Source organism: Eschrichtius robustus, chromosome 3 (assembly GCF_028021215.1).
Source record: "Eschrichtius robustus isolate mEscRob2 chromosome 3, mEscRob2.pri, whole genome shotgun sequence".
Classification (NCBI taxonomy): domain Eukaryota; kingdom Metazoa; phylum Chordata; class Mammalia; order Artiodactyla; family Eschrichtiidae; genus Eschrichtius; species Eschrichtius robustus.
In genome coordinates this window covers 118530110-118553617 of record NC_090826.1, presented here as the reverse complement: position 1 = coordinate 118553617, position 23508 = coordinate 118530110, and the positions used below count along the sequence as shown (strand labels likewise).

At 35.2% G+C, this 23508-nt stretch overlaps 1 protein-coding gene across 1 annotated transcript in view; it reads right to left on the bottom strand.

Moving 5' to 3' along the window:
- ATF6 (activating transcription factor 6) overlaps positions 1-23508 on the bottom strand; it is a 225750-nt gene that overhangs the window by 112584 nt on the left and 89658 nt on the right. The window contains exons 13-14 of the mRNA XM_068541157.1: positions 19422-19489; positions 12056-12170 (exon numbers count right to left, since the gene is read on the bottom strand). Of these exons, the coding sequence (XP_068397258.1) occupies positions 12056-12170; positions 19422-19489 (183 nt within the window). The remainder of the gene's footprint in view (positions 1-12055; positions 12171-19421; positions 19490-23508) is intronic.

The following is a 23508-nucleotide window of genomic DNA, read 5'->3' as shown; positions in this document are numbered from 1 at the left end:
GACCTGAATAGACATTTTTCCAAAACAGACATACAGATGGCCAAGAGGCACATGAAAAGATGCTCAACATCATTAATTATTAGAGAAATGCGAATCAAAACAACAATGAGATATAACCTCACACCTGTCAGAAAGGCTATCATAAAAAAGTCTACAAATAACAAATTGCTGTAGAGGATGTGAAGACAAGGGAACCCTGTACACTGCTGGGAATGTAAATCGGTGCAGCCACTATAGAAAACAGTATGGGGATTCCTGAAAAAACTAAAAATAGAACTACTATATGATCCAGCAATTCCACTCCTGGGTATATATCTGGAAAAAACGAAAACACTAATTTGAAAAGATATATGCACCCCCAATGTTCACAACAGCACTATTTACAATAGCCAAGACATGGAAGCAACCCAAGTGCCCATCAACAGATGACTGAATAAAGAAGACATGAGATAAATACACACACACACACACACACACAAACAGTGGAATATTACTCAGCCATAAAAAAATGAAATACTACCATTTGTAGCAAAGTGGATGGACTTAGAGAATATTATGCTTAGTGAAATAAGTCAGAGAAAGACAAATACTGTATGATATCAGAAATATGTGGAATCTAAAAAATAATACTAGTGAATATATACACAAAACAGGAACAGATTCACAGATAAAGAAGACAAACTTGTGGCTACCAAAGGGGAAAAGGAAGAGGGGAGGGACAAATTAGGGGTATGGGATTAACATAGATAAACTACTACGTATAATATAGATAAGCAACAAGGATATACTGTATAGCAGACGGAATTATAGCCATTGTTTCATAATAACCTATAATGGAGTATAATCTGCAAAAATACTAAATCACTATGCTATACATCTGAAACCAATATAATATTGTAAATCAACTATACTTGAATAGAAAACCAAAAGATTTGCTTCCTTAACCCTCAGCCATACTGTCTACAACTCAGATGCTGAAAAAGATAAAACTAACGTACTAGAGAATTCTGTGACTCATGGAAAGGCAGAATCTACCAAGAAACTGGTTGAAACTGTTAATAAGAAATGACCATATGCTGAAAGCTATCTTCCTCTTGCGTTACAGGTGTCAATAATCTATCTTATTGTCTCTTATGCAACAAAACATTTCAAATACTATTAGGGTGTCAGTTTAAGTTCCAGTGTTATTCTGAGACCAATCATGTAGAGTTTAAAGACCACTGAAATATCTTACATGGTAAATGCTGACAAAGTACATTTACCTGAGAGACTAATAAAGTCTTGGATAGTTGGCCTTGCTCAGTGCCTGCTGGATGAAAAGTCAGTAAAAGAAATCATGGCACTGCTACTTTCTAATCATATAATAACCCATCAAATTAAAGATTAGCTGCAAATATGAAGACTGAATTAATATTTCCAATACAGAATTGTGCTTTTGTTTTATAAATGAAAGAACCTACAGACTGGATGTTTTGTTTGTATTCATTGAGTATGAGCACCAAGTAATCAGGAACAAAGATCTTATATGGGAATGTTTGGCAACAAACACAAGCAGTACTAAAATATTCAGTGTTGAATAATGTTTTTGAATCTCATCACTTATCCTAGAACAACTGTGTTGATATTTACACTGATGGTACAAAATCAATTCTGATACCTTAGCCTGAATCAAGACAGTAGTACCAAACTGTATTAGAGTTCACTGTGTTATTCATCACCTCATGTTCAGATACACACACACATGCACACACACACACAGACACAAAGTCAGTTTAAGGATATAAAAATCATTAATTTTATTAAATCTTGACCCTTGAGTAGACTTCTTTTTAATATTCTGTGACAAAATAGGAAATACACTTCTGCTGCATCTCAAGTTTTTTGTTTTGTTTTGTTTTTTGGCCGTGCTGTGCGGCTTGCAGGATCTCAGTTCCCCAACCAGGGACAGACCTGGGCCATGGCAGTGAAAGCCTGGAATCCTAACCACTAGGCCACCAGGGAACTCCCTAGCTACTTTTTAATGTAACACCACTTTTACTTTAAAGAATGTCAGATAGACAAATTATAGTTATTTTGACTTGGGTATTTGATAGACAAATGAATTAAAGGAAGCTGCCACTTGAAGGAAAACAACTGACAATCTTTTCAACAGTGACAAAATTTGAGTCTTCAAACAAAAACAAGAATTCTGAAAAACCTGCATCTGCTACCATGAACTTAACAGCTTCCTAATATTAAAGACTTTTCAGATAAGACTTGTGGTGGTATTAAACAATGTGATTTTTTAAATATTGTATAATAAACCATGTCAACATTTAGAAGATCTCCATGTCTCCGTGAGCCAATTTTTTCCAACTGACCAAAGTGTGATGTTACAAAATCATGCATGGGGAAGAGATCCACTCAAAGTGCAAGATAAACCAATAGGTTTTTTTTTTTTTTTTAACATCTTTATTGGAGTATAATTGCTTTACAATGGTGTGTTAGTTTCTGCTTTTATAACAAAGTGAATCAGCTACACATATGACCAATAGATTTTAATGCATCAGAGTGCTAAAAGTTCTCAGATTTGGCTTCTACACTGCAACTACCCTTTAAGAAACTATCTCTTGTTGAATTTTGGTGTAGCATCAAAGAAGAATACCCACAATTATCTGAAAAGGCTTTAAAAATATTCCTTCCTTATCCAACTACATTATCTGTGTGAGGTCAGATTTTCTTCATATATTTCAACTAAAAGGAAATGACTAATGCAGAAGCACATATAAGAATCCAGCTGGCTTCTACTAAGCCAGATATTAAAGAGATTCATAAAAATATAAAACCATGCCACTCTTCTCACTAATATTTCTTTGAAGTGTTTTGGAAAATATAAGGAGTTCTGAAACCAAAAAGTTTGAAAACCACTGATCTACATCAGTCTAAGGACCTCTACTTTCTTATTACTCAGTTGAGTCTGAAGCCTGATTTTTTTAGGCAAAATAGAAGCCTGGAGATCAGAGTCAATTATATAGAAGATGAGTGGATAAATATCTGATCAGATAAATGTCTGACTGCAAAACTCTGAGTTGGATATTTTTTCATTCCAAAGCCAAGGAAAAATTATTTTTTGACTATATATCATTCTCTTTGTAATGCTTGTACCTCCACCCGAATAGATATCCGAAAGCTACTAATTCAAAGCACATTTAAGAGGAAGAAAGCAACCAGTCTCTTTAAGGAACTTCAAATTAAACATTTGACACCCCCTCCCAAGGCAGATTCATACTTAACAGAATAAAACTTATTGAATTTCTATTCAATAACAAATGGAACGAGAAGAAAAACAGCTATAAAACTTAAACTGAATAACAGAGGCCTTTTATTCTGTATGATGTATTTTAGTTTTAAGATTTATTTCTAGGTGTATTATAATCAGACATAGATGACTCTAAATTATTTGAAATATAGGTTATGGGAGATTCGTTTGACAAGCTTTTCTTGAACACCTTACATATTCAAATTAAACACTGTGCAGGAGATAAAAATGCTAATATCATCCCATCCTTCTAGGACACCAAAGACACACATTATAGATGGGTCTCTATACATATGGAGTTTATCCAGTCTGCGGCTTATTAATTCCAGTGCTTAAAATGGCACTACAGTCTGTTTAACACGCTAATTGAAAAAAATCTTCTCTATCCACATACTACCAGGCTCAGTGTTTCAACTCTGAAACACAGAGAAGATCTTACTGGGTATACAGTTCCCTCATGCAACATGGTACCTAAACTTTTAAAAATGCATTTATTTATTTTTTTAATTGAAGAATAGTTGATTTACAATGTTATATTAGTTTCAAGTGTACAACATAGTGATTTAATATTTTTATAGATTATATTCCGCTTAAAGTTATTATAAAATATTGGTTATATTCCCTGTGCTGTACAAAATGCATTTAAATTTACTAATTTTCAAAGACTGATTTCTAGATTTACCATGAGACATAGATGGCCCTGATAAAAGTAGTTAAGAAGCTGGTCTGTCACAAATTGTCTATCACATCATGGTGATGGTATAAACTAATTTAGAATATGGCATGTCAAACTGATGGATTTGGTATCCAGTTTGTTCATTCATTCATTCAATATTTACTGAATACCTGATAGATGCCTGGTACTATGCTGGATACTAGGGATAGCATGATGACTAAGATAGAGATGGTTCTTGCCCTCAGGGTGCTTAAGGCCTGGCAAGGGAAACAGACATTAAGCAAACAGTTGCTTAATTATTTAGTTAGACATATACCACACTCCTGGTCTCAGCTAATCGTCCATCCTGCTGGCTTCCAGTGTGATTCCTATACTAGGAATTGGAAAATTCCTCAAAGCCCATCCATAACAGACTCTTTCTAGATTAGCATCAATGCCTTGAAATAAATACCACACACCTATTAGAGCCTTAGGATCTTTCAAGAGAAACCAACTAAGTGTCAGTGTTCAGATTTGCTGATGGGGTCAAAGTTAAACAAATCAGAGTCCAGAAAAAGAAATCACTACATATGGGGGAGGGGAGGACACAAGCATTTCAGATCTTACTCCTGACTCAGATGATAAATCATCAACTTTTCCTAACTATAGTAATTGCTTGCTCCATATTTAAGTTTTGTGACATTATCAAAAAGCTTGCATCAAATTTTGTTTAAACATAAAATGATTTAACAGTCTACTTTGCTAGTTTTCTGACTTTATATGAGGAAAAACTCCAAGACCATCTATGTATTAATTAAATTAGAAATAGTTCTATCAACTTTTATATTTTAAAAACATTTTACCATTATTAAAAGCCAGCTCCTTATTTAAGATTTAGAAGACTTTTGATGTCTCAAGGAATACTTTAAATATGATTTTATTTTTTAGAAATCTGGTTTTAATTCCACATTCTCTTTTATTTTTTATAGTCCTACTGCAAATAAACAAAAATTTTTCTTTAACTTTCTCCATGTTCTGATTTAAATAGAAAAACATTAATACAGATGAGGAACAAACATTGACATGTTTATTTTCCTTTAAAACATCTGTCAAAAATAAAATATGCACTCCATTCTTACATTTATATGCATATAAATTAACCACAATAGTCTCTCTTTACTTCATACTTTACCTTTATAGCCCTCCTATCCTTAAACACATGCACACACGCACAAACACAAACACCTTACACAAAGGGTTCTCTTCCCTTTACCTGTCTCCAGGCTATTTCCCCTTCCCTTCAATGCCAAATTTACCAAGCCCACCGCTTTATTTCCTTCACAATCTCTCTTAGCCTCTAATCTGGATTCTGTTCTGATTACTCTACCATAACTGTAATCTCAAGTCACCAACGATTTCCATGTTTATATAGGCCAAATGGGCTTTTCTCATTTCTCATTCTCAGTGAGCTCTGTGACACCCAATACTGCTGACCACCTCCTCTTTGAACTCTTCTTCCTTGACTTCCATGTTTTAAAATAAAATAAAGTTGATTTTTTCCCCTTTCATCTGTAGCACTATTCCAATTCTCCTTCTATATCTCTAATCATTTCCTCTGTGTTTCCCTGGTAGCTCTTATTCCTCCTACACTATTACTCTGCGTAGCATGGTTCTTGGTATTTTTTTCCACTGGGCTTTATCTTTGGTTTTGCCCTCTTTGGAAAATGAATCTAAAGCAACTCAAATGATGTTTTGAACAGACAGATCAGTGGAATTAAATTCCAAGTTGAATATTCTGAAGGATAAGGCAGCATTTGGACATAAAAGTGCTAGAAAGGCAATATAGGCAAGAGGCCAGAAACACAGACTCTGGAGCCAGACTCTCAGTTAAATTCTGGCTCGGTCACTTCCAAACTATGTCACATTGGACAAATTAATTAACCTCTCTGTGCCTTAGGCTCCTCATCTGTAAAATGAGGACAATAATCGTACCTACCTCAGGATTAAAGACTGGCATATTATAAGCGCTAAAAAGATCATTATTAAATAAATTACAAGACCACCATCTATTAAAAAATCAAACTCATTAATTTATAGGTCTACCTTGTAACTCGACATTTTGTTTTTGTTATGGTTGTTTTTCAAAACCCTTAAAATGTTGCAACTCCAACTGACTGAGAGTCACTCTAGTAACTTTAACGAGTTTTAACACAATACTATAGATTTCTAAGAGGACAGTGTTCACACACAGAAACATATATACACACATATACCTACACACACACACACAGAGTTAGAAGAATACTATAAATTTCTAGAGCTAAAAGGAAAATGTAAATCTGCTCTAACTTTATCATTTTACAGATCAGGAAACTGAAGATAGGAGAGATAAGTGATTTGCCCAAAGTCAAATAGTAAGTGACACAATTGGGGCTAGAATGCAAGTCACTAAGGCCTGTATCTATGAATTATTTAAAAAACATTTTCCCTCACATATTTATAATGTGAAGAAATATCTTTTCTTAGAATGCAGTTTTGCTTTCAGGAAATGTTTTCTTCCCTCATTATGAAAAATCTGAAATTTTATGAGAAGGAAACTATCAAAACTTTAAACTATCAATTATTAAATCCTACCTGAAGAATCAGGGTAACTTTAGATGTCTTTCTTTAGAAGTCATTCTATTCTATAGCTAAAAGTTTGTCCACATCAAAGTAGACCATATATTTTAAATTTTTTCATGGTATTCAATATACAAAAGTAATTTTAAACATTCATTGAGAAAAATTTCCTTCTTTGTCTCTGCAAACTCCATCTCTACTAATCTTTTGAACAGTAGGACATAAAAAATAAGGTAAAAAGGCACAAATAAACAGCAGTTTGAGCCCTAACATTTATTTAGGACTTGCTCTGCACAGTCTGATGTACATTGCAACAGACCTTGTAGAAAGACAAAACAGAAGGAATAGACTTTATCCCTGCCCAGAGAAAGCATGCAACCTAAAAAAGGAGCTTAAACAAATGCATATGAAAAACACATTATAAAATAAAGACTATTAAATAGAGCACAAGAATAACGAACAGTTGGAAAATTTTCCTGACTCAGATGGACTTGCCCACTATCCTGAGAATTTTGAAGACTTCAAATTATTCATGAGTTATAAGTTCTTTGTGCCCATGGCTATTCTACTCACAAGTCTAGTTACACAGACTGTTGAACAATCATTTTTCAAACATAAAACAAGTTATATTACAGTATGCAATTGAAAAATCCAAATAACAGGTTGTTGTTTTTTTTCTAATGTTAGCTAGGAATCTGTTACAGAGCCAAGGAACAAATGACTAAATCCCCTAAAACCACACAACAGTAACTCATATTTAACAAGGAGCTTGAGATCAAAAGTTTCTGATCTCAAGAATCCGGCATGCCATATAGAGAATGCATAATAAAATGCATTTACACATGCATAAAAACCACTCTTCTCTATGAGAAGTTCTAGGGTACCAATCATTAAAATACTGTCTATTTTGGCTAAAGTACTTCCTTTTTAAGACACAGAAAAGATTTTTTTCCCTCAAATGTTTTAAAAAGAAACCAGAAACTCTCAAAGCCTATTTATTCTATTCTCTTGGTTTGAAATCTGAAGCTATACTATAACCTTTCAGACCATTAAGTTATTCTTTACTATTATCAAAGTGTAACCTAATAAAGCACTTAATCTACAATTAGGTAATTAACAAACAAAAAATTTTAATTGTTATTCAATAATTCCAGCAAAACTGTCCAGCAGATTTGGCAACAAAACATGGTTGGCTTCGGAGGAATAGAGTAATTTTGCTATTTAAATATTCTGCAATCTAAAATGCAGCACCAGAATGTAAAGGAAAAAAAAATCATTGTATTAAATTAGAACACTTCAATTATTGCCCTAGTTCTACTGCTTACCATTTTTGTGTCCTTAGAGAAGCTACTTACCCTCTCTGTGCCTCAATTTTTCCATCTGTAAAACAGGACTAGGAATACTTACTTTATTATATGTAAGGAACTAACAAGATGATATATGTGAAAGGGGTTTGTAAACTATAATGGCCGTATACATTAAAGGTGTCCGTATTTGTATATAAGTGAAAGAGAAAATGGATATATAATGTTACTGATGTAATCATTAAGTAAACTCAGGTTAAGTGGATCCTCAGACAACTCTGTTCTATTTTTTACAATATGCTTAAGACCTGGATAAGAGTAAATCTCAAAGTAAGCTAACAATTATTTAGAAAAAGCCCTCTAAAAGAAGGTTTTTCAAAAAGTCTTTAAAAAGTCTTCTAAGATAAGGCTTTTTTTAATGCAAGTATCTTTCCAAACTCATTTAGTCACATTTTTTTTTCCAGCCAGAGAAAGAATCTGGCTAAAAGGCCATGAAAGCAGAGATAAGAAAATGGCCAAACTCCAAGATCCATGTGCACACTCAAGTTGTGAAGTTCCAAAACAACAGGAGCTGTATCCTTTTGAAGTAGACTTTATAAACTAATTTCCTTTGATTTCTAAGGAAATTCCTCTTGCCTCTGAAGATCTTATATAAAGTTATATATACTAAACAAAAATTTCCAAGAAATAAATAATATACATTAAGAAAATATGCCATTCTTCCAAGCATGTATTAGGTATTAATCTAGGCATTAATTTAGAAAATATCATTGCCATTCTGTGAAACTCTTTTATGGCCTTCCATGGGAATAAACCTTTGGCAAACCTTTTGAACCAATAACATCACCAGTCAACCTTTCTGCATTAATTAGCATCTTTCCTATTCTTTGTCCAAAGTTTCAAGTTTCTGGCTCATGCTGCTTGAATCTGTAGAGATACTAGACACCATCCCTTCTCCACAAAAGAAAGCAGTGAGGTCTAACAACAATCCACTCCCAAATGATTCTGCCAAATATTAAAAAACGAGGATGCAAGTACCTCAAAGTTCTCCCTATTGACTATTAATCATTTCACAGTCAAACATTTCACCAAGGTGATTTTTCTTAGCTCTAAAGCTTAGATTCAGAAACAAGCGCAAAGCTGGTGCATCTCTGGCTAGTACAACCATAAATAAAGAAAAGACAGGTCATCTCTAACTGAACTTTCTGCTGGACTTCAGCACTGTTTGTTACTTCTTAGATCAGTAAAATAGATTTAAATTTCTCCAAGCAAAACATGTAAATATACCCTTTAAATGATTATGGAAAACAGTGAACTTCCATCACTGTGACTTCTCTTAGTGAATCATACTTAAAATTGTCCTGTTTAATAAGTACTGAGTGGCTAGCATTGTGCTGAGTGTCAGGAGTGGTAATAAAAAAGCACGTGGCACTTCCTGCCTTTCAGAGGCTTATGATACAGATGAGAAGACAAGCCTTTTAGATCAAACAACTAGGGACCAATACAAGAAAGAACTTTTTTTTAAAGCAGGTGTTGTGTAGCATAATGAACAGTTTATGAAGCTCTAAGGGCCCACCACAATCATTTTCTCAGAAGAGTGGCCCAGGCTGTTCCTTCTGCATAGCTGCTGGCTTACAAAGCAAGAGAATACATTTAATGAAATCAACCCTATTTCCCTGGTCACAAAAGAATGGACCACGGATCATGAGCCAAGGTTATCACAGCAATTCTACCCAACTATATATATAATCAGATCCTCTTTCTGCTTGGGGAGTCTGAATGAGCAATGCGTGAAAAAGACTAAAATGGAATTACTGAAGCTGCTGTTGAATCAGGAATGACAACAAGCCACTATTCCAATTCTCCATGAGGACAAGTGTACGTTCCAAGCTATGAAGCATAAGAGTTGGTTTATTAAATAATGGTATACTAAACAGTCAATAGCTACATCTACTTTTTTAGATATTAAAATATTTTGTTAAACACATGTCCAATTATACAATAAAACCACATGGTTTGCTTATTGGCTCTGTTAAGTCTGGTTTATACTAAGCAAAACCTTGAGGCATGAGAATCCCTATATTTCTTAATTTCTAATGTAATTGCACAGCATCAATTACAGTAACTTCTGTCAATGAAATTAAGAGCCTAAATGAAAGAAAAAGTCTACATCTTTCTACACAAGAAATGATGCCACTTGCCTTTTTGATGAAACTGTTAGAATATTTTATATGGAAAAATGAAAAAAAAACTAAGCATGAGATCATTACGTCTTTCATTTTCATTTTAGCAAGAAAAGAACAATCCAGTATTTAAGAATCAAATTCCTGTCCAATGATACAATTTATAGTCATGATGATAAAATTAACTTCCTTATCCCTACTGTTAAAACAAAATAAAGCAAGAAAGAAAAAGTGAAAAAGGATGCTGTCTCTCTCTAACTACTGTTATCTAGTTAAGTTCATGCTTATCCTCACTTTACCTTTACTAAGATATGATAAATCAGTAATTAGGAAATGAAAAACTCAAACAGAATGTGAAAGAGAGTCCTAATGGTTTTCTTAAACATGAGACTGTTTCTTCTACAACATCAAAGGATTGGAGGGAGGGTGATAAATAATTTTCTAGTAGCACTTTTCACAGCAAACTAATGAGAAGTAGCTTTTACAAATGCAAGAAACGCAATGCATTTATTTAAAAAAAGAACAACATTCATCTTCCTTTGTAAAAAATACAGTCCCTTTAAGGCTAGGATAATTTTCTTCATAACAAATACTTGTTCTCTTCCCTAGAAAAATGTTACTAGTCATGAGGTCAATCTGTGGCTGGACAATTGCTACTTTTAATATATATTGTACTGTTTTCATCAAATAATAGAGAAATTATCCCAAACCTAAGAAAATGTATTCAGCTATTTCAGTGTTAAAAATATTCTTTTGTGGTAACTTCCATAACATATACTTCAACACATTCATTTTAACATCTATCAAGTCTCTTCTTCATAGTGCTGGATCCCATCTTAAAAAGTTTACTGCCCCCCCCCAACCCCCCACCAACTTTAAACATGATTGTGTCAACCCAAAGCTTATACTAAGTTCTGGTCAGCCAATACAGTTGGAGCCTTGCTGAAACCCTGTTCTCAGCTGCCCCCTTGCTGCTGAAAATGAACTTGGAGGCTGGCACAGTATAGAAATATACCAACTGTGTCTGAGAGAACAGGCTGAACACAGGAAATTTTTGAGAAAAGGCAGAAATCATGAGATACCATCACTATAGTATTCCAAATCTCCTAACATATTTGATTAATAACTAAAAACACATGAAATGTTTGGTTTCCCTAATCTTCAAGTGTCAAAGTTCTCTGGTCCAAAATTCTGAGCTGCTAGATATTTATACCTTAGGAAAAGCATCGAGTTAACTGAGAATTTCAGTGACAGTGAGTGGTGACAATAATCAGAGAATGAATCGTTTATTGTTAGCATATGCTTATTTCAATCATACACTCTCTACATTCTTTAAAAAGAAAGACAAAGAAAAAGAAAAACCTAGGATACAAACTACCAAGGAATTCTAATTCATTCATGTGTTACTGGATTAACATACAGCACTGTAACCGAGATATTCATATGGCAACTCTATGCAGAATGTATTTTCATTTTAGAAGAAAAGCAGATGGAATGAAAGTAAGCTATGCATTTTTTTCCCCATTTAGTCTCACATTTGTAACATTCAAAAGTGCTCATATAAACATTTACTTTTGTATAAGCTAACTGATTATCTTACACATTCTTCACTAACAAGAGTAAATGCTTGATGAAGGACAGAGAAAAGAGGGATAGAAAGTCTCAGGAACATAGCCTAACAAGACATTTTTATGTTTTTACTTCTCTGTTGGTTATAAACAAACAGTATGGCTATAGGGATAACAAAGAATAAAAATCAATAAGCAGCTTATATTTTCTAAATATTGCCTGACATCAACTCCACGTTCCTCTTCATAACGCTGAACAGCTCAAAATCAAGCTTGTATTATAGCACTTAGACTGTTCCACTCATACAATTTATTTTATATTGCTTCCTATCTCTCATATCTTTTTATCTTCCACAGCATTCAGCTCAGTGCCTCGTATATAGCAGGTATTCAAAAATATTTCTTTTATTCTTTCAAAGTGAACTTACCCTTCGAAACGACACAACATAAAATGTGTCTCCCCTTCTGCGGATGGCTTCAAAAAAGTCTTGATAACTTCTGGGTGAAGCATAATATACCTGTAGCTCACTCCCTGAGTTCCTGCTGAAGTAAGAAAATGGCAAAGTGTTCTTTAACTAATAAATTTCTATCCTCTCAAAAATGCTTCCCATTCTAAGGTAACATCTGAATTATAAGAATCTCTCTCAACCAAAATATTAGTAGCATTTTGGCAGTAATTTTTATAGTAACATTTTGAAAAGCTCAAGGTCAGGATATTTGTAAGATCCAATTCACTAAAGCCAAAAGTCTCATTTCTGTATCAAGGCTCTAAAATGTACCAGTCAAGTGCATTGCAAAGCATGTAAAAAAAATAGAAGTACCAGAAAATAGATTTCTGCATTGGTTTGCATGATTTTAAAATTTTGGTAACACAAATTAAGTCTGAGGAAAAGTTATTTTTCACCATTCTGTCAAATCTGTGAAGGCGCACTTGTCTATGAGGCTGTGTGAAAGGTGAAAAGCACTTAGGATTTGGAAACAAATAGACCTGGCTCTGAACTCCTGCTCCACCTCTCAACTGGGTATTCTTGGGGAAATCAATCTCTGAGGAACCTCAGTTTCCTCATCAATAAAATGAGGGTAACCACATAAACCTTTCAGGGCTGTTACTGGGGTCAGAGATGTTAGTACCAAGCATGGGTCCTCTTCCATGGGAGTCACTCAACAATTGCTAGCCATAGATATTAAAAGTACCATGTCAGTGCCTTGGTAAAATTATAACTAAAACTATAATACCTCAAAGCACATCTTATCCCCAAAGATATACTCAAATGATATTAATATAGTTCTTAATAATGTTTTCAGGGTCTTTTATTGTTTAGCACAATAGGCCAACACCCAAAAGTTAGAGTTAAAAACAAATACTTCATTTTTCTTCAAAAAGAAAAATCATATATATTTCTTTCCTATATGTTCTTTTATGTCTTCAATCAAACTTTTATTAACTTAAGAGGAGGGCAAGATTGACCTAAAAGGAAATTATAACTGAGTCATAAGAACTTCCTTTGAAATAATTTCACATGCTCAAGAGGCCATCTCTGACTATAATATTTTAAATATACAGTCAATTCTTATTCTTTATGGTAGTTATAGTCCTATAAAGTCAGTGCAAACACTGAATTAGCAAACACTGAACCATTCTCCTAAGGGAAATACAGGTTAGGTTCCTGTGAACGCTTAGTTACAGCATCTTTTTTTCCCTGAATTTTTTTAAATTTATTTTTTTATACAGCAGGTTCTTATTAGTCATCAATTTTATACACATCAGTGTATACATGTCAATCCCAATTGCCCAATTCATCACACCACCACCCCCACCCCCATGCCGCCTTCCCTGCTTTGTGTTCACATGTTTGTTCTCTACATCTGTGTCTCAATTTCTGCCCTGCAAACTGATTCATCTGTACCATTTTTCTGGCTCCACATATATGCGTTAATATACGATATTTGTTTTTCTCTTTCTGACTTACTTCACACTGTATAACAGTTTCTAGAGCCATCCATGTCTCAACAAATGACCCAATTTCGTTCCTTTTTATGGCTGAGTTATATTCCATTGTATATATGTACCACATCTTCTTTATCCATTCATCTGTTGATGGGCATTTAGGTTGCTTCCATGACCTGGCTATTGTAAATAGTGCTGCAATGAAGATTGGGGTGCATGTAGCTTTTTGCATTATGGTTTTCTCTGGGTATATGCCCAGTACTGGGATTGCTGGGTCATATGGTAATTCTATTTTTAGTTTCTTAAGGAACCTCCATACTGTTCTCCATAGTGGCTATATCAATTTACATTCCCACCAACAGTGCAAGAGGGTTCCCTTTTCTCCACACCCTCTCCAGCATTTCTTGTTTGTAGATTTTCTGATGATGCCCATTCTAACTGGTGTGAGGTGATACCTCATTGTAGTTTTGATTTGCATTTCTCTAATAATTAGTGATGTTGAGCAGCTTTTCATGTGCTTCTTGGCCATCTGTATGTCTTCTTTGGAGAAATGTCTATTTAGGTCTTCTGCCCATTTTTGGATTGGGGTGTTTGTTTCTTTAATATTGAGCTGCATGAGCTGTTTATATATGTTGGAGATTAGTCCTTTGTACATCGATTCGTTTGCAAATATTTTCTCCCATTTTGAGGGTTGTCTTTTTGTCTTGTTTATGGTTTCCTTTGCTGTGCAAAAGCTTTGAAGTTTCATTAGGTTCCATTTGTTTATTTTTGTTTTTATTTCCATTACCCTAGGAGGTGGATCAAAAAAGATCTTGCTGTGATTTATGTCAAAGAGTGTTCTTCCTATGTTTTCCTCTAAGAGTTTTATAGTGTCCGGTCTTACATTTAGGTCTCTAATCCATTTGAGTTTATTTTTGTGTATGGTGTTAGGGAGTGTGCTAATTTCATTCTTTTACATGTGGCTGTCCAGTTTTCCCAACACCACTTATTGAAGAGACTGTCTTTTCTCCATTGTATATCCTTGCCACCTTTGTCATAGATTAGTTGACCATAGGTGCGTGGGTTTATCTCTGGGCTTTCTATCCTGTTCCATTGATCTATGTTTCTGTTTTTGTGCCAGTACCAAACTGTCTTGATTACCGTAGCTTTGTAGTATAGTCTGAAGTCAGGGAGTCTGATTCCTCCAGCTCCGTATTTTCCCTCAAGACCGCTTTGGCTCTTCGGGGTCTTTCGTGTCTCCATACAAACTTTAAGATTTTTTGTTCTAGTTCTGTAAAAAATGCCATTGGTAATTTGATAGGGATTGCATTGAATCTGTAGATTGCTTTGGGTAGTAGAGTCATTTTCACAATGTTGATTCTTCCAATCCAAGAACATGGTATATCTCTCCATCTGTTGGTATCATCTTTAATTTCTTTTATCAGTGTCTTATAGTTTTCTGCATACAGGTCTTTTCTCTCCCTAGGTAGGTTTATTCCTAGGTATTTTATTCTTTTTGTTGCAATGGTAAATGGGAGTGTTTCCTTAATTTCTCTTTCAGATTTTTCATCATTAGTGTATAAGAATGCAAGAGATTTCTGTGCATTAATTTTGTATCCTGCAACTTTACCAAATTCATTGATTAGCTCTAGTAGTTTTCTGGTGGCATCTTTAGGATTCTCTATGTATAGTATCATGTCATCTGCAAACAGTGACAGTTTTACTTCTTCTTTTCCAATTTGAATTCCTTTTATTTCTTTTTCTTCTCTGATTGCCGTGACTAGGACTTCCAAAACTATGTTGAATAATAGTGGTGAGAGTGGACATCCTTGTCCCGTTCCTGATGTTAGAGGAAATGCTTTAAGTTTTTCACCATTGAGAATGATGTATGTTGTTGGTTTGTCGTATATGGCCTTTAGTATGTTGAGGTAGGTTCCCTCTATGCCCACTTTCTGGAGAGCTTTTATCATAAATCGGTGTTGAATTTTGTCAAAAGCTTTTTCTGCATCTATTGAGATGATCATATGGTTTTTATTCTTCAATTTGTTAATATGGTGTATCACATTGATTGATTTCCGTATATTGAAGAATCCTTGCATCCCTGGGAGAAATCCCACTTGATCGTGGTGTATGGTCCTTTTAATGTGTTGTTGGATTGTTAGCTAGTATTTTGTTGAGGATCTTTGCATCTATATTCATCAGTGATATTGGTCTGTAATTTTCTTTTTTTGTAGTATCTTTGTCTGGTTTTGGTATCAGGGTGATGGTGGCCTCATAGAATGAGTTTGGGAGTGTTCCTTCCTCTGCAATTTTTTGGAAGAGTTTGAGAAGGATGGGTGTTAGCTCTTTTCTAAATGTTTGATAGAATTCACCTGTGAAGCCATCTAGGCCTGGACTTTTGTTTGTTGCAAGATTTTTAATCACAGTTTCAATTTCATTACTTGTGATTGGTCTGTTCATATTTTCTATTTCTTCCTGGTTCAGTCTTGGGAGGTTATACCTTTCTCAGAATTTGTCCATTTCTTCCAGGTTGTCCATTTTATTGGCATAGAGTTGCTTGTAGTAATCTCTTAGGATGCTTTGGATTTCTGCGGTGTCTGTTGTAACTTCTCCTTTTTCATTTCTAATTTTATTGATTTGAGTCCTCTCCCTCTGTTTCTTGATCAGTCTGGCTAATGGTTTATCCATTTTGTTTATCTTCTCAAAGAACCAGCTTTTAGTTTTATTGATCTTTGCTATTGTTTTCTTTGTTTCTATTTCATTTATTTCTGCTCTGATCTTTATTTCTTTCCTTCTGCTAACTTTGGGTTTTGTTTGTTCTTCTTTCTCTAGTTCCTTTAGGTGTAAGGTTAGATTGTTTACTTGAGATTTTTCTTGTTTCTTGGGGTAGGCTTGTATAGCTATAAACTTCCCTCTTAGAACTGCTTTTGCTTCATCCCATAGGTTTTGGATTGTCGTGTTTTCATTGTCATTTGTCTCTAGGTATTTTTTGATTTCCTCTTTGATTTCTTCAGTGATCTCTTGGTTATTTAGTAACATATTGTTTAGCCTCCATGTGTTTGTGCTTTTTACGTTTTTTTCCCTGTAATTCACTTCTAATCTCATAGTGTTGTGGTCAGAAAAGATGCTTGATATGATTTCAATTTTCTTAAATTTACTGATGCTTGATTTGTGACGCAAGATGTGATCTATCCTGAAGAATGTTCCGTGCGCACTTGAGAAGAAAGTGTAACCTGCTCTTTTTGCATGAAATGTCCTATAAATATCAATTAAGTCTATCTGGTCTATTGTGTCATTTAAAGCTTCTGTTTCCTTATTTATTTTCATTTTGGATGATCTGTCCATTGGTGTAAGTGAGGTGTTAAAGTCCCCCACTATTTGTGTGTTGCTGTTGATTTCCTCTTTTATAGCTGTTAGCAGTTGCCTTATGTATTGAGGTGCTCCTATGTTGGGTGCGTATATATTTATAATTTTGTTATATCTTCTTCTTGGATTGATCCCTTGATCATTATGTAGTGTCCTTCCTTGTCTCTTGTAACATTCTTTATTTTAAAGTCTATTTTATCTGATATGAGTATTGCTACTCCAGCTTTCTTTTGATTTCCATTTGCATGGAGTACCTTTTTCCATCCCCTCACTTTCAGTCTGTATGTTTCCCTAGGTCTGAAGTGGGTCTCTTGTAGACAGCACATATATGGGTCTTGTTTTTGTATCCATTCAGCAAGGCTGTGTCTTTTGGTTGGAGCATTTAATCCATTCACGTTTAAGGTAATTATCGATATGTATGTTCCTATGACCATTGGGGTTTGCCTTTGTAGGTCCTTTTCTTCTCTTGTTTCCCACTTAGAGAAATTCCTTTAGCATTTGTTGTAGAGCTGGTTTGGTGGTGCTGAATTCTCTTAGCTTTTGCTTGTCTGTAAAACTTTTGATTTCTCCATCAAATCTGAATGAGATCCTTGCTGGGTAGAGTAATCTTGGTTGTAGGTTCTTCCCTTTCATCACTTTAAGTATATCATGCCACTCCCTTCTGGCTTGTAGAGTTTCTGCTGAGAAATCAGCTGTTAACCTTATGGGAGTTCCCTTGTATGTTATTTGTCGTTTTTCACTTGCTGTTTTCAATAATTTTTCTTCGTCTTTAATTTTTGCCAATTTGATTACTATGTGTCTCAGCGTGTTTCTCCTTAGGTTTATCCTGTATGGGACTCGCTATGCTTCCTGGACTTGGGTGGCTATTTCCTTTCCCATGTTAGGGAAGTTTTCGACTACAATCTCTTCAAATATTTTCTCGGGTCCTTTCTCTCTCTCTTCTCCTTCTGGGACCCCTATAATGTGAATGTTGTTGCGTTTAATGTTATCCCAGAGTTCTCTTAGGCTGTCTTCATTCTTTTTCATCCTTTTTTCTTTATTCTGTTCCACAGCAGTGAATTCCACCATTATGTCTTCCAGGTCACTTATCTGTTCTTCTGCCTCAGTTATTCTGCTATTGATTCCTTCTAGTGTAGTTTTCATTTCAGTTATTGTATTTTTCATCTCTGTTTATTTGTTCTTTAATTCTTCTAGGTCTTTGTTAAACACTTCTTTCATCTTCTCCATCTTTGCCTCCATTCCTTTTCTGAGGTCCTGGATCATCTTCACTATCATTATTCTGAGTTCTTTTTCTGGACGGTTGCCTATCTCCACTTCATTTAGTTGTTTTTCTGGGGTTTTACCTTGTTCCTTCATCTGGTACATAGCCCTCTGCCTTTTCATCTTGTCTATCTGTCTATGAATGTGGTTTTTGTTCCACAGGCTGCAGGATTGTAGTTCTTCTTGCTTCTGCTGTCTGCCCTCTGGTGGATGAGGCTATCTCAGTTACAGCATTTTTATCAACTGATCAATATTGAATCTTTTTTATGTGTTTCTATTTGAAGACACTTTCTTTAACAAATGCTGTTCACTCATTAACACTGAACTCAGAGTCAATAGCACTATAACTCATGCGTGAATGAAGCTTACCTAACGTGTATTTTCTCCACATGGCACAATACCGCTTTCTCAAGCTTATGAACACTAGGCAGCACTTCAGTACTATGCTTGGGGGCCATTTTAAAGGAAGAATTCACAAGCAAAAATCATAAAATGTGAAAAATATGGCACTAAATAGACCTCAAAAAGGACAACTGTTTACAGTATGAGAGCTGAAACAGGAAGGCAAAGTATTGCTTTGTTAAACTTTTGGGAATGCAAATGACCATGAAAGCACTTTCAGTATTGATTTTGGGGGTACAAATAAATTTTTGCAAGTAAGTGGATTCATAAATACAGAATACATGAATAAGCAAGGTCAACTATAATTCACTTTAAAACATTTTTTAAAGACTATTTTTTAAATAGCAGTTTCAGGTTCACAGCAAATTTAAGAGGAAGGTACAGAGATTAAAAACATTTTTAACTAATGAAGAAATAATATACATATATTTTTAAATATACACATAGTAAGTGAATGAAATATTCTGGTTACAGAGAACTGTTAGTTTCTACATATATCTGAATTATCTATTTCTACAAGATAATGATGAGAACAAGTTTAAGATGGAAGAGAAGTGTGTATTTCAACTTTACTGAAATCCTAGGTATTTAAAATTCCTGGGACCTCCCTGGTGGTCCAGTGGTTAAGACTCCACGCTCCCAATGCAGGGGGCCCGGGTCCGATCCCTGGTCAGGGAACTACATCCCACATGCCACAACTAAGAGCCCACATGCCGCAACTAAAGATGCCACACACGGCAACAAAGATCCCAGATGCCACAACTAAGACCCGGAGCAGCCAAATAAATAAATAAATAAATAATAAAATTCCTTAGCCAAGAGCTTCCACACTTTCTTACCTGATACTAGTCGTTTCTGTGTATTGGACAGCCATGAGCTGAGAATTTGAGCCCTGTTCCAGAGCACCCTGAAAGAAAAAAAACGGTTAGATGTCATATAATGAAATTATATGAAAAGCTTCCTATATTGACTCATTCTACATTTACTAAACTTCATTAAAGCATCCATAAACTTTTTTTGGTTTTTTTTTTTGGCTGCTTTGGGTCTTCGTTGCTGCACGCAGGCTTTCTCTAGTTGCAGCAAGCAGGGGCTACTCTTCGTTGCGGTGCATGGGCTTCTCATTGTGGTGGCTTCTCTTGTTGTGGAGCACAGGCTCTAGGCACACAGGCTTCAGTAGTTATGGTGCACAAGCTCACTAGTTGTGGCGCACGGGCTTAGTTGCTCCAAGGCATGTGGGATCGTCCCAGAGCAGGGATCGAACCCATGTCCCCTGCATTGGCAGGCAGATTCTTAACCACTGTGCCACAAGGGAAGTCCCCATAAAGTTTTTTTCATGAATATACTGACATATTACATTCACATAACTAAACACCAATACAGAAATTAGAACTCTTTTGGTCACATTCTGGGCTGAGAGATGTGTCTTACAGACAGTAAGACATTTAAGGCACTTCCCACAAAGATTAAAGAAATAGCCCAAAAACTTAGTCCAAGTATCACAAGTTTTATGACCAAGTCATACAAGTTATTACTGAACATATAACAACTTACATTTGTCTAAAATAATTATTTTCCCAATGAAAATTTCCTGAAGTATGAAAGGTCCATAATGAAACTAGATCCCATTGTTTACTGAGTTAAACACAAAGATCTTCATGCTTAAATACACCTGTGGACTAATCCATCATTAAAGAGATCTCATCAATGATTCTTGGCCAGAGAACAGTCCAATCTGGAACCATTAGTGGTCCACACAGACGACACTGGAAACCTGTCTTCCACATAGCACCTGCTTTGCACTATGCCTTCTTATATACCCCAGCAGCTTTGTAAGCTGATCTTCAAAAGTTTTATAAGAGCATCAGAGTTCAAGAGCACATTACCAATTATTATGTTAGGAAGTGACCTTACTATTACCCTGTCAAACAGTGACTTGAATAACTGTTTAATCATAAGATTACTAGCATTTGTTCATAACTATATCCATCCATCCTTCCTTCAGCAATCACACTTTCATAGAGTGCCTACTACATGTACTGGTGCTACAAAATTTAACATTTGACTTTCACCCTCTAGAAGCTTGCAGTTTAACTGGGAAGACAGATATGTGGAAATGATATAATGTGATGCTAAAATAGAAGAATATACAAAGGGTTAAGGGAAGAGAAGAGGGAACAATTTTGTTTGGTGGTAGATGGAACCAATATGCAGGGATGAATAGAGGGCTTCCAATTTCTGGCTCTGTAACAAGTCAAGGGTCTAATTTTATGAAAATCTAATGTCGGTCTTACATATAGTAAGTTTAAAAATGTGTTAAACAAAAATAAAAAGAGCACAGATAAAATGAAAAGAAAAACAAATACATTTAAATAATAAAATACTGTATTTATTGATATGCTTATCAAGTAAGTAGTAAATCAAGCCAAAGTTAAACTACAGCTAGTGCATAAATATAAAATTTAAAATAAACAGATTAAATAGCTGGTGAATTTTAAATGATTTTGCTACTCTGGCACACATGAAATTAGCAGAGAAGTCTGAAAGAAGCCAGACTTCTTTCTCTAGGCTCAGAAATGAGTGGGTAGGCTTTAAGGAAAGCTGAGTTACAGAGACATCAGGCAAACAGCAACTGAATATGCCATTTACCTATCCAAGATTTACACCAATAAACAAAGGGACTTCTGAAAACTTGGCCATGAACTTCAGCATTTTTAGCTATGTGGATTTAGCAAAAGGTCACAATCAGCAAAAAAAAGTGAGACAGACATTTACATAGAAATGAGAAAGATGTTAAAATCTCCAATTATGTTGCAGATTTATCTGTTTTTCCTTTAGTTCTGTCACTTTTTTGCATTATGTTTTTGAAACTTTGTTACTTGGAGCCTATACATTTAGAATTGTTATGACTTCTTAATTTGTCAAAATATAAGGCAAAAAACTCATTTAGGCCAATAATTTTAATCTAATTTTTCATAAAGCCCATTTTACCAGCTGTGTGGAATTCTCTACTGGCAATTATCTCTTCCTGCCCCCTTTTTGCTCTTCCCCTGTATAACAAGGGATGAAAGCCTGAAAACTACATTACCCAAACTTTTTTGCTACCAGGGTCTAGACATAATTTAGGTTCTACAAATAATATATACTTGCACCAGATTTGGAAAGCAGAAGGGAAACAGAGTCCATTTTTCCTCCAGCCATGGAGGCAGCTAACGTGTAGGCTTTGGCAGATTGGACACTGTATTCCAACGTCAGTAAACAGCTTTGGGACTCTGAGGTAACTGTGACATTAGTAATGAAGTACTAACAACCAATAAAGATGCCATAATAGGTGAACAAAAAGTGCCGGAGAGGCCCAGAGAAACACATACTGGATAATCATGGAATCTCAAATGTCAGAGCTTAAGCTCATTTAGACTAACCCTCATTATTTTATAGTTGAAAACAGTCCCTTAATGGTTAAAAGTCCATGTTTCTCAACATACTTTTAATGTACTTAGGAACCTATCATGTGCTGCTTCCACTTAGTCTCCAAATAATCAAATAGCTAAGGAATTTCCATTAGTAGATAAACAGGTAAACCTGGTGAAAGATATCCCATCCCAAAATAAAACCTCTTCCTTGATTCTTACAGCTACTCCATTTCTCTGTTTCCATTAATGGGGATCATCCTGAAACAATTTTCTCTATTTCCTCATTTTATTTTTACTTCCTGAACCCACATCACTCAGACTTTTGTCATCACCACTCCAATGAGATGACCTTCATCAAAGTCACTAACAAGTTCTAATAATCAAATCCAATGGTAATTTCCCAGTCCTCATCTTAATCAACATCTCTTAACCTTTGTAACAGTAAATCACATCCTCTTCCTTAAAAACTTTCTTTGCTTGGGTTTTTGGATACAACTATCCTACATTTTTTCCTATTCTACTGGCCAGCCACTCCTCTTCCTTCTCAAGTGCTGATTTTTCCTTGTCTTTCAGCCTCTAATGTTGAAGTTGTTCCAGGGTTCAGTTCCTTACCTCTTTTCTCTTCTTTTTACCTTCTCTCTAGGTGATATCATCCGAAATTAAACTACCAGTCTCAACCTCTCCCCTATACTCCAGACCTGGATATCTGAGTGCCCACCTGACTTCTCCACTTGAATTTCTAGTAGCCATCTCAAACTTAATATATCTAAAACTCTTTTTTCTTGCCTCCAACTCCTCCTTCCCTACTCTCAGTCTCAGTAAATGGCATCATCATTCATCCAGTAGCTATAGCATAGGAATTATCACTGTTTCCTTTTTATTTTACAACAGCAATTTCTATAGTCTATACTTTCAAAATATATTTGGCATTCAAGTACTTTCCTCCACCTTCAAATCTACCGCTCTAGTAAGGGCCGCAATAATCTCTCACCTAGACTACTGAAATGGCTTAACTGGTCTCCCCTACATCCACTCATGTTCCCTGCTGTGGTCTACTCTGGGTAGCAGTTAGAGCAATCTTTTAAAAATATAAATCAGATCAAGTCACAGCCTTGCTCAAACCTCTCAATGCTGTCCTCTCACACCTAGGATGAAAACCAAAGTTCTCACCATTGCATATGAGATTTGATATGATTTAGCCTCCTCTGTCTTTCTGACATCATCTTTGGCTACTCTCCCTTAGTCATTGTAATCCAGCCTTACTCAACTTCTTGATGTTCCTCAAATATGCAAACTGTTTCCTCCTGAGGGTCTCTATACTGTCTATTCCCTTGGTCTAGAAGCTGTTTCTCCAGATTTTCTCCTAGACCTTTACATTTTCTACTTCATTTTCTGCCTATGGCAAAAGCTATGCTCTCACCGAACCCCTTCTTCATCCCAAGCACATAGGAAGACTACATTTGCCTAACCTTCTGCAAGGGAGGCTGGAAAAACTGACAGAGTTTTAGTCAACTGA